At 43.0% G+C, this 13,124-nt stretch overlaps 1 protein-coding gene across 1 annotated transcript in view; it reads right to left on the reverse strand.

The window, feature by feature from the left end:
• The window catches only part of ppp2r2aa (protein phosphatase 2, regulatory subunit B, alpha a), a 68,662-nt gene that overhangs the window by 14,598 nt on the left and 40,940 nt on the right, over nt 1–13,124 (reverse strand). The window contains exons 3-4 of the mRNA XM_068001074.1: nt 9,389–9,486; nt 3,220–3,385 (exon numbers count right to left, since the gene is read on the reverse strand). Coding sequence (XP_067857175.1) covers nt 3,220–3,385; nt 9,389–9,486 — 264 coding nt within the window. The remainder of the gene's footprint in view (nt 1–3,219; nt 3,386–9,388; nt 9,487–13,124) is intronic.

A 13,124-nucleotide genomic window follows, 5' to 3' on the forward strand; every position in this document is an offset into this window, starting at 1 on the left:
TTCCAGTACAGCTACAACACTGGCATCTACCCAACAATGTGGAAAATTGCCCAGGTACGTCTTGTCCACAAAAAGCAGGACAAATCCAATCTGGCCAATTACCGCCACATCAGTCTACTCTCAATCATCAACAAAGTGATGGAAGGTGTCATCGACAGTGCTATCAAGCGGCACTTACTCACCAATGCTCAGTTTGGGTTCCGCCAGGACCACTCGGCTCCAGACCTCATTACAGCCTTGGTCCAAACATGGACAAAAGAGCTGAATTCCAGAGGTGAGGCGAGAGTGACTACCCTTGACATCAAGGCAGCATTTGACCGAGTGTAGCACCAAGGAGCCCTCGTAAAATTGAAGTCAATGGGAATCAGGGGGAAAACGCTCCAGTGGCTAGAATCATACCTAGCACAAAGAAAGATGGTAGTGGTTGTTGGAGGCCAATCATCTCAGCCCCAGGGCATTGCTGCAGGAGTTCCTCAGGGCAGTCTCCTAGGCCCAACCATCTTCAGCTGCTTCATCAATGACCTTCCCTCCATCATAAAGGTCAGAAATGGGGATGCTCGCTGATGATTGCACAGTGTTCAGTTCCATTCGCAACCCCTCAAATAATGAAGCAGTCCGAGCCCGCATGCAGCAAGACCTGGACAACATCCAAGCTTGGGCTCATAAGTGGCAAGTAACATTCATGCCAGACAAGTGCCAGGTAATGACCATCTCCAACAAGAGAGAGTCTAACCACCTCCCCTTGACATTCAACAGCATTACCATCGCCGAATCCCCCACCATCAACATCCTGGGGGTCATCATTGACCAGAAACTTAACTGGACCAGTCATATAAATACTGTGGCGACAAGAGCAGGTCAGAGGCTGGGTATTCTGCAGCAAGTGCCTCACCTCCTTACTCCCCAAAGCCTTTCCACCATCTACAAGGCACAAGTCAGAAGTGTGATGGAATACTCTCCACTTGCTTGGATGAGTGCAGCTCTAACAACACTCAAGAAGCTCGACACCATCCAGGACAAAGCAGCCCGCTTGATTGGCACCCCATCCAACACCCTAAACAATCAATCCCTTCACCACCGGCGCACAGTGGCTGCAGTGTGCATCATCCACAGGATGCACTGCAGCAACTCGCAAAGGCTTCTTCGACAGCACCTCCCAAACCCGCGACCTCTACCACCTGGAAGGACAAACGCAGCAGGCACATGGGAACAACATCACCTGCACGTTCCCCTCCAAGTCACACACCATCCCGACTTGGAAATATATCGCCGTTCCTTCATCGTCGCTGGGTCAAAATCCTGGAACCCCCTTCCTAACAGCACTGTGGGAGAACCTTCACCACACGGACTGCAGCGGTTCAAGAAGGCAGCTCACCACCACCTTCTCAAGGGCAATTAGGGATGGGCAATCAATGCCAGTCTCGCCAGCGGCGCCCACATCCCATGAACGAATAAATTTATAAAAAAGAAGCAGCCACCAAGAGTCTTGGCTCACCATCAAGGACCCAAATGACAAGTTTGCTCATTTTTTTTTGCAAGAATTGCCTCTCCCATTCGAACCTCTTGTTTTCTTCACTGCGACTCATCAAACTTTGGAAATTATGCCATGAGAGTAACTTACTCCAGTTAGAAATCAATGCTTGTACCCACTATTGCCCACATAAGTCAGTGAACTATAAAAGTAATTCCTTTTGTGAAGCACAGACATTTTAACAAAAAAATTATAATGGTCATTTGATATAATGAACAGGTTTAAACCCCACACTGGTTTGCAAGTTACAAGACGCACAACAATACTAATGAAAAAGAAGTACTCACTGCAACATACAGCACATAAACTCCCTCAAGGCAGTTGCTGAAAGAACCCCACTTTGAAGCAACCTCACATATCAAAGAATATTACATTTGCAACAAAAATCAATGAATTATTTGCCAGAAGCACTATGGCCTGTAACAATTGCACAGACTACAAAGGTCCCTGAATAGATTTGCTGACTTGAGTTGAGTTTGCTGATCTTCGCTGGGATGGTGGTAAGAAGTACAATGGGCCTCAGTACCCCTGAGTCAGTTAAGAGTGGGACATTTTTTTTTTGAAGTAGTAGTCAGCCCACTTCTGATTAATACCCAAAGGCTGCAAATTGCATGTGTGCAGATGTCTGGTCAGAGCACTATCAGGGTCGGTCCCCATGATCCAAATAGGCTGCTGATACTGTCTGGGCTCACATATCTGAAGAAAACGCCAATTGAGTGAGATGCTGAAGGACTGTTCTCATCGATGGAACTGAACTTTAGCAAAGTCAGTGCCTTGCAGGCAAGAAGGGAGAAAACTGGAGCTAATTTTGTTTTTTTTTACATTAAGAAAAAGTTATCCAAATGAAAACCCCTTATTGATTCTGACATGTCCACAAACTCGTTATATATGTAAAAAAAAATCACAAACTGAACACTTCTTCCATATTCTTCAATTCACAAACTGACTACCATCACATTAAGAAATAATTTTGAAGTTCTCCAATGACTCCACCCATTTTGCCAGTGAGTAGTTCAACCAGCGCATCAAGGTCCTAAGTTTCAGCTGAGTTAGCTGTGGCCAAAATAGTCCCTTGGCATCCTTGCGCTACAGTAAGTGGGGGAATTCAACCAGGAATCCAACTTCTCATTGCTATCTGATATCACGCTCCATCTTGACATTAGAAAGTTCAGGTAAGTGTATGTCAGATGAGGACAGAACAGACTTCAACAGCCCCTGACAGTTCCTGTGAAGGCTCCTGCATGGAGAATGGCCAGCAGATTAAGGTAATTGAGAGCAACCCACACCAATGGACTACAACCCCAGCCTGAGCCGGTGTCTTCACGTGAGGAGAGAAATAATTTGCAGGCAGTCAGATCCAAAAAGCTGATTTTTGTGTTTCTTCACATTTGATTGGTGGTGGGGGGGTGGGGAGGGGAGGGGAGCAGCAGCATTTTGGGGAAATGGAGGCTGAATAAGCAGTTTTAAAAAAAGACAAGGTTTCTGCTCATGCTCCCTGTTGGAAGTGTCTGTCTGTGGACAATGGGATGACAGCACGACTGTGATGGCTACCACGGTGAATAGACTGCTGACATTCGGTGTTAAGAGCCATCAGAATAGTGGACACTTGGATGGGGCACTGGAGGCCAGCACTGCTCGTGGAACAGTCCCATGCAAAAGGATGAAACACTGGCAAAGAAGGAACTTACCATTTGTAGAGAGCAGGAACTGTGCAGCATTTTGCTGGGGTAACCATCGAATTTTATTGATCTTTTCTTCTATTTCTAAACTTTTCAAGTAGTCAAATTCTGGTTCGTGGCTCTGAAAAGTACTGTAAACATTGTATTCACCTCTGCAATGAGGCTGGCTTTTGTTCTGCAAGAAACAACAGAATAAATTAGACCACCACTGCCACGCTAAATATAAGTTCAAAGTAACTGGGGTAGGAAAACTGCAGAATGTAACTTCTTGTTAAAAATTCTTTTCTGAATTTGGAGGGGTTTATTTTGCGCATTTTCTACTAGATAAGCTAAGGGATATTCAGTGTGCCTGTTTAAGTGATTGAGGTAGACACTGCAGATCCCACAGCACGATTGAAAGATCAAGGAGTTCTCCTGCTGTCCTGGTCAACATTCCTCTCAACCCCCAAAAGTCATTCACTGCAGTGCTATTTATGAAATTCTGCTTTGGTTGCCTACTTAACAGTGAACTTCCAAGTAATTTATTGAAAATGAAGCTATTCGAAATGTTTGTGTGTTCCGATAAAGCAATGCAAGTCTAAAGATTAAATTCCTTCACTGATTATTTTAAAAGAAGATTTTTCACTGGCCGACAACAGGCTTCGAAGTAAACTCATCAGCAGCCCAAAACTCATCAGTGCCCAGATGAGCAAATCTGTCCATTCTGCTTCAGGAGTTAGAACTCTGAAGCAGCAACTTTCTAAATCTGATTCAATGCACACTCACCAAATCTGCTAACACGTGCTTTGCTCACAAAGCCAAGTAGACATGTTACAGACCTCACAAGTGGCACTAAACATTCAAGTTGGTCCAGTTCTGTCCTGCTGCCACCTGCCACACTGTGATACAGCAGCTCCCCCACAACAATACACAGATTGATGCACCACTTGCTTCATTAGAACATGCATGCTTATGTCATCACAGATACACGATCACAGTAACACTCTCACACGTGCTACAAGAAGCTTTTTGTACTTCTTTCAGTAATAATTTGTCTGAGAGAAGAAGGGTTCAGCTTGTTCCCTCTCCCTCCCCTCCATCTCCCAATCAAAACCAGAATTTCAATTTAACTTCTCACTGCCTGGCATGTGAATCTGGGCTCCTCCACGGAACCACACGATTGTAATGTGGCTGAACACGTACAATCAACACAGTAAGGAACACGACCTGAAGTGGAAATAGATTCTTTGAAGAGGTATCAGTAACATACAGACCCATCCCTTCTGTGACTATTGGCATTTGGAGCAATTCAACAGCTGGGCTTCCTTTCTGATTAAGGAAAGTTGGACTAAAAGTCATTCAACCCTACAAGGCTGCCAATCATTTGTAGCCACACAAAACGGTTTCACCGTCATACTAATACAAACTGTGCAACATAATTAAGTTGCAAAAAACCATAAATTAAACTTGGACGAGCACGGCAATTCCAACAACGGACATAGTCTCCTGTTGCTTCAGCTTCACACTCACCGCAGCAGAACTGCAATCAGTGTTCAGAAGCTTGTAAAATTTTGTGTTGCAATCGGGTGGAATCACATGGGAACTTTTTGCAACGTGAATTTGAATGTTTAGTTCTCGGAGAGAGCCAATATGAGTGCAAGACTAATAATCATGGGAAATTTCAACTACTCACAAATAAACTGACAAAAAGATAGTGAAAGGGGAAAAGGAATGAGTTCTTACTGTGTGTACTGGGCTCCTTTCTTACCGAGTACCTAAGCAGACCGAGAGAGGAATCACTGCTTGATCTAGTAAAGGGAACTTAACCAGAGCAGATAAGTGTATGGAAGCATCCAGGCAATCGTGATCACAACATAATACAATTTAAGATAATTGATTGAGAGAGACGTAAGTAAGTCAAAGATCAAAGGAATAGATTGGAAAAAAGCTAATTAAGAGGTAATGAGAATGGAAAAAGGAAAGGCAAACTGGAAAAAAAATATCGACAAAGTAAGATGAAACAGCAGCAGATACAGATTCACAAATCATGAGTAGCAGCAAAACAGGTTAACACAGCCATAAAAAGTGCAAACAAAGCACTGGGGTTCATTAATAGAAGAATAGAATTCAAAAGCAGAGAACTTATATTAAACTTATATAGAACCTTAGTTAGACCACACTTGGAGTGCTGTGCACAGTTCTGGTCTCCATGTCACAAAAATGCAGAAGCACTGGAGAAAGTGAAAAAAAGATTTGCAAGAATGATACCAGAACTGTGAGAATACAACTATCAAGAAAGACTGAACAGGCTGGGGCTCTTTTCCCAAAAGAGAAGACAGAACATAAGAAATAAGAGCAGGAATGGGCCATATGGCTCCTTGAGCCTGCTCCGCCATTCAATAGGATCATGGCTGATCATCCTCCTCAACTCCAGTTCCTTGCCCTATCCCCATATCCCTTGATTCCCTTCATGTCCAAAGATTTATTGATCTCAGTCTTAAATATACTCGACGACTGAGCATTCACAGCTCTCTGAGGTAGAAAATTCCAAAGATTCACAACCCTGAGCAAAGAAATTTTTCCTCATCTCAGTCCTAAATGGACAACCCCTTATCTTGAGACTATGCACCCAAGTTCGAGACTCTCCAGCCAGGGGAAACAGCCTCTCAGCATCAACCCTGTCAAGCCCTCTAAGAATTTTATATGTCTCAATGAGATCACCTCTCATTCTACTCAATTTCTCCTCATAGGAACCCTCTCATCCCAGCAATCAATCTTGTGAACCTTCGTTGCACCCTCTCTCTAAGGCATGTATATCCTTCATTTGGTAAGGAGATCAAAACTGTACACAGTACTCCAGGTCTGGTGTCACCACAGCCCTATATAACTGCAGCAAGACCTCCTTACTTTTATACTCCAACCCCCTTGCAATAAAGGCCAACATACCATTTACCTTCCTAATTGCTTGTTGTACCTGCATGTTCACTTTGTAATTCGTGTACAAGGACGCCCAAATCCCTCTGACTACCAACATTTCTTAGTCTCTCACCTTTTAAATGCTATTCTTCCTACCAAAGTTGACAATTTCACATTTCCCCACATGATACTCCATTTGCCATCTTCTCGCCCAATCACTTAACCTGTCTATATCCCTTTGCAGCCGCTTAGCGTCTTCCTTACAGCTTACTTTCCCACCTAGCTTTGTATAGTCAGCAAACTTGGATACATTACACTCTGTCCCCTCATCTAAGTCATTGATATATATTGTAAACAGCTGAGGCCCAAGCAATGATCCTTGCAGCACCCCACTAGTTACAACCTGCCAACCCAAAAAGGTCCAGTTGATTCCTACTCTCTGTTTTCTGTCCATTAACCAATGCTCAATCCATGCTAATATATTACCCCAATCTCATGAGCCCAAATCTTGTGTAACAACCACGTGGGGCACCTCAGGAGAGTAAACTAGCAGGGAACATAAAAACTGACTGTAAAAGCTTCTATAAATATGTCAAGAGAAAAAGATTAGTGAAGACAAATGTAGGTCCCTTACAGTCAGAAATGGGGGAAATTTTAATGGGGAACAAAGAAATGGCATAACAATTAAACACATACTTTGGTTCTGTCTTCACAAAGGAGGACACAAATAACCTTCCGGAAATATTAGAGAACCAAGGGTCTAGTGAGAGGGAGGAACTGAAGGAAATCAGTATTAGTAAAAAAAGAGCTAGGGAAATTAATGGAGCTAAAGACTGACAAATCCCCAGGGCCTGATAATCTACATCCCAGAGTACTAAAGGAAGTGGCCCTGGAAATAGTGGATGCATTGGTGGTCATCTTCCAAAATTCGATACACTCTGGAACAGTCCCTACAGATTGGAGGGTGGAAAATGTAACCCCACTATTTAAAAAAGGAGAGAAAAAACAGGGAATTACAGACCAGTTAGCCTAACATCAATGGTGGGGAAAATACTAGAGTCTATTATAAAAGATGTGATAACAAAACACTTGGAAGGCATTAGCGGGATTGGACAAAGTCAGCATGGGTTTATGAAAGGGAAATCATGCTTAACAAATCTACTGGAGTTTTTTGAGGTGGTAACTAGTAGAATAGATAGGGGAGAACCAGTGGATGTGGTGTATTTGGATTTTCAGAAGGCTTTTGATAAGGTCCCACACAAGAGGTTAGTGTGCAAAATTAAAGCACATGGGATTGGGGGAATATACTGGCATGGATTGAGAATTGGTTGACAGTCGGGAAACAGAGAGCAAGAATAAACCGGTCTTTTTCCGGGTGGCAGGCAGTGACTAGTGGGGTACCGCAGGGATCAGTGCTTGGGCCCCAGCTATTCACAATATATATCAATGATTTGGATGAGGGAACTAGATGTAACATTTCCAAGTTTGCAGACGACACAAAGCTGGGGTGAAATGTGAGCTGTGAGGAGGATGCAAAGAGGCTCCAATGTGATTTAGACAAGTTGGGTGAGTGGGCAAGAACATGGCAGATGCAGTATAATGTGGATAAATGTGAGGTTATCCACTTTGGTTGTAAAAACAGAAAGAAAGGTTATTATCTGAATGGTGATAGATTGGGAAAAGGGGAGGTGCAACGAGACCTGGGTGCCCTTGTACATCAATCACTGAAAGCGAGCATGCAGGTGCAGCAAGCAGTATGTTGGCCTTCATTGCAAGAGGATTTGAGTACAGGAACAGGGATGTCTTACTGCAGTTGTACAGGGCCTTGGTGAGACCACATCTAGAGTATTGTGTGCAGTTTTGGTCTCCTTATCTGAGAAGTACGTCCTTGCCATCGAGGGAGTGCAACGAAGGTTTACCAGACTGATTCCTGGGATTGCAGGACTGATGTATGAGGAGAGATTGGGTCGACTAGGCCTATATTCACTAGAGTTTAGAAGAATGAGAGGTGATCTCATCGAAACATATAAAATTCTAACAGGACTAGACAGACTAGATGCAGGGAGGATGTTCCCGATGGCTGGGGAGTCCAGAACTAGGTCACAGTCTCAGGATACGGGGTATGCCATTTAGAACCGAGGTGAGGAGAAATTTCTTTACTCAGAGGGTGGTGAACCTGTGGAATTCTCTTCCACAGAAGAGGCCAAGTCATTAGATGTATTCAAGAAGGAGATAGATATATTTCTTAATGCTAAAGGGATCAAGGGATATGGGGAAAAAGCGGGAACAGGGTACTGAGTTAGACGATTAGCCAATGATCATTTTGAATGGCGGAGCAGGCCCGAAGGGCCGACTCTTGCTCCTATTTTCTATGTTTCTATGTTTCATTGAACGCCTTTTGAAAATCCAAATATACAACATCCACTGGCTCCCTCTTATCGACCCTGCTAGTTACTCCCTCAAAACAAACATGAATATATTCATCAAACATGATTTCCCTTTCATAAAACCATGTTGACTCTGCCTAATCATATTACGATTTTCTAAGTGCCCTGTTACTACGTCCTTAATAATAGGTTCTGGCATTTTCCCCTACTACTGATGTCAGGCTAACTGGCCTATAGTTTCCTCGTTTCTCTCTCCCATCTTCCTTGAATAGCAGGGTTACAGAGGTGACCTGATAGAGACTTTTAAAATTATGAAAGGGTTCAATCGGGTAGAACTGGAGAAGATGTTTCCACTTGTGGGGGGAGTCCAAAACGAGGGGTCATAAACATAAGATAGTCACCAATAATGAATTCAAGAGAACCTTCTTTACTCAGAGTGGTGAGAATGTGGAACTTGCTACCACATGGAGCGGGTGAAATGCATAGATGCATTTAAGGGGACGCTAGGTAAGTACGTGAGAGAGAAAGGAATAGAAAGATATGTTGATAGGGTGAGATGAAGTCAAGTGGAAGGAGGATCATGAAGCATAAACACTGGCATAGCCCTGCTGGGTGAAATGGCCTGTTTCTGTGCTGTAAATTCTATGCAATATAGCATTTTGGCTCAAGCGTCGTGTTTCCTGTTGCATATTGTTACCAATATTAAAATAAGCATGGTGACAACAATGGACCATCATGAATGCACCTCACACCACTCTACGGCATGTCTTACACCACCAAACTGCACAAATAGCTGCTTCACGACGCTACTTCATTCAATCTGGAGCTGAAAGGATTTGTTAACTTCAAATTTGTTGACTTCAAATTTGTTGATATGCTACACAGATAATGCTCACCTCCTGCTCCTGCTGGAATATGACGACTCTACCCCCTTTGTCCCCAGTTGCTAGTAGTTCTCCAGAGTGGTTGAATTCTACTGTGGAAATAATATCAGCTGTAAAGAACAAAAGATAGAAAAATCAGTACAATTAACACTGACTTGAACTTTGCCAAAATAAAGTGCGCCCCATTGAACAGAAACCTGGGCCGTGCTCAAAGGTGCAGTTTTGAACCAGTTAACCAGGTAATTAACAAGTCATCGGGTGAGGCCATGTCTCATGGGGGGCACACCAGTTGCCCGACCAATGTGGAAACCATGAAGGCAAGCTCTTTGCGCGCACGCACACACACCAAAAACACCACTGTCTATATACATAGCCCTGCTGGCTACCATCTCTAGGCCAACCGCAAAGTTGAAAAAGTGGACACAAGTCAGTCACGATGTGCAGGTGGTCTCCACGCACAAGTCCATTTGCCTGGAATTATTTACACAACCCATTCACTGCTTTTTCTTTTGTTCAATACACAGTCAGGCTGTTGTTATACAACAGGTACCAGTGCTTCCATACAGTGACGTGCAGCTGGCAGAACAGAGTTATACCACAGTAACTGGTGCTTTTTCACACCAAAGTGGGGGCCGCAGATCTGAGTTATGCTACTGCCTTTCAATTAATTCTGCACTTGCTTGGAGTTCCACTCAACTGCTTCCAAAAGCCTATTAACTTTTAATGCTGGCATATTTCTGTTCTTTAATATTAAGTAATAACTTGGGGTGCTACAATTGACTCTAGCACTCGTGGGTGAGAGCATATCAGCCAGGGTTCCTGCTCCTGCCCACAATCCAGTGACTCCTGGAAACTATGTGTGGATGTTAGTTGAGGACAGCTTCAGGCTCAGGTGTGGTGTCCTCCACCACTCATTAGGCTGCTTAGGTGTTGTGCATGAAGAGCAGCCACTTACGTGAGGTACTGAACCCCAGCAGGTCAGTACCAACACAAGTAGGAAGAACATTTGGTAAGGTTTGATACAATCAGTCCAGTGAGATAGCAGGAATCAGCCTCAGGTTTTATTCAAGACCAATTAAAAATGAATACTGTTGCTTTCACGTCCAACATAATCTACAGAACAGGCAGCTCAAGTGCCTCTGTGACAGTGACAGCCTACACATACACCAATCCTATTTTTAAATATACAACACCAGCACAACTAGTGAAAATGACCAACTCAATCAATCGGCTCAGGAAATTCCATTCTGCAGTGTGATTTTTTGGTGGTTGAAATCTTGATCCATTAATGTCTCTGGAAACCAGTATTCCGTACAATAATAGTACTTTTAATCATTCTAGATTCCAATCTTGTCCAAATTATCAATGGACTATTTCTTTTTTTTGGGGGGGGGGGGGGGTGGAGTAGATGTCACAAACATGTCCAAGCCTGCATCTCTGATCTTTCACACACTGAAGGTGCTTTTATAGGATAGGGTGTCATCAACTCCAAAGCCTTTGTTTCAGCCTTGGCTCAGTGGCAGCACTCTGAGTCAGATGTTCATAGATTCAAGGCCCACTCCAGAGACTCGAGCACATAATCTTGGCTGACACTTCCACGCAGTCTTTAAGATAACACGTAAAACCAAGGTCCTGCCTGCTCCCTCTCAGGTCGACATAAAAAAATCCCGTGTCATTATTTCAAGAGCAGCAGAGTTTTCCTGGGGTTCTGGCTAATACTTATCCCTCAACCAACATCACGAGAACAGATTATCCGATCATTTTTCTCATTTCTATTTGTGGGACCTTGCTGTGCACAAATGTCGACTTTTCTTATATTAAAACAGTGACTACATTTCAAATGTACTGTGAAGTACTTCGAGGCATCCAGAGGTTATGACAAGCACTGTTTCAATGCATTCTCTTCCTTTGACGCCGTTATAAGTCTAAATTCACTAGACAGCAGCAGAGACTCATTTTTCCAGCTCTTCCAATCTGTGCCAGTACTCAAAACTCCCTGGGTGGTCTCAGAAACATACTGAGCCACTTCAACATACTTATATAATGACACGAAGTACCATCATGATGCAACTACACTAACACACGGAAATAGCTCAGAGTCAGGTTCCTAGGCACGCTTTCTCATTGCACATGCATAGTGTAGTGTTCAAAAGCTCACAACTGTGCCAGAAGCAATCTGCGCAAGTGCAGAACAGTTCGCGTTTGTCCAACCTAAGTCAGCTCTATCGTCTCATACCTTTTCATTCAAAAATCACTTAATTCAAATTATCCGGTAATTATAATAAAAATTGTCCAAAATTTCCACTTTGCATAGTGATTTACATTGCTCAATTCAAATTTGGAATAGACTGCACTTAACCAACTAAATATGGGAGAGCAGGACACGAGTCGCTCATCCAAAACCCAGGATAGGTGGCCGAATGAAGAGCAAAGCACCGTACATTGCTTATTTTGGCCATGCTGCTGGGCAGAAACCAAACACGACATTCCCCTCAACTCAAAAAAAAAAAGCTCCAGCTCCATCCCAAGACTTCAATAGTCTTCTGAAGCAAGCTCTTCAAATACCCCCTTCACAATATGTTACAGGATACAAGAAACAGCCGACAGACAACCACATCTGCTCTTCTCATTTTATCAATGCTCCTCTGAATCGCATGTTGCTCCTAAGCTTCAAAAGACACCATCTTAGACTTATATGTGCATCTCTTGTTCCTAAGCTTTAAATGCCTTGCCCGACAGACTCTTCTGCCTCTCTGCATCCTCACTATGTTGAAACCAGGACACAAAGAATTGTCTCATTCTTTCCCAGAACCTCAAACTTGTGCAAATCCTTGCCTCCTCAGTGCATCCTTCTTTTCACAACCTAAAAGTTTTTTAAAAACCAAGTATCACATCATTGTCATTCCGTCAAAATTTTACCTCACCTTCTGTCCTGTACTTTTCAATCTTGATGGGCCCTTCACCCAGATTTCTACATTTAATAAAAAGTGCTTCCTCATAAGCAATGAGGTAAGAGAAGAGTGTATCACCCCAGCACCAGACACCTTCACAATTCAAAGCAGACATCTTCAGAACAGCATCAGTGGAAGCGTTACCCACCTCCCATCTCACCAGATAGTACAACAAAGACCAAGACAGGAGAAATCTTCAAAAGGCAGTCATGCCCCCAGCAAAATGAAATCAAACGTCACTTTCCACAGCCAATTTACACCCACTGCTGGATCTATTTTTGCATATCTTTAGCAGCAGAGTTCCTAATCATTATTCTGTCAGCAACAGATAGTTCCCTCCAAATGGCAATCTAATAAACATTTCAATTAAATGCAGTTCCTTTTATTACAAAAATTTAGACTTAGAAAAGAACTATTAAATATGAATTTTGATTTGAAAAAACATATGAACATGGTTGGAATCCTTCATACTCCCATTCTCATCACTTCCTGTCTTCATATCTTAAAATGGAGGATCAACTTTGCATACCCCCATATTTTTCCCATCATTTATCTCCGACCCACCCTCAATTTTGTGTTCTGTTGCTCAAAGGTGGTGACGTTATTTTGGGGAGTTGATCGAGGAGTCCAAGTTCAAAATTACAAAGAAACTGATCATAATTTTTTTTTGGAATCGGAAAAGGCCATTGATCCAACAAAGCTGTTCCCTTTTGATAGATCAATCCCACCAGCCTGCCATCTCCCGACATCCAACAATCCCTTTTCTCTCCAGAAATTTAGTTGCTCTGTGAACCCAT

This window comes from Heptranchias perlo, chromosome 20, assembly GCF_035084215.1.
Source record: "Heptranchias perlo isolate sHepPer1 chromosome 20, sHepPer1.hap1, whole genome shotgun sequence".
Classification (NCBI taxonomy): Eukaryota; Metazoa; Chordata; class Chondrichthyes; order Hexanchiformes; family Hexanchidae; genus Heptranchias; species Heptranchias perlo.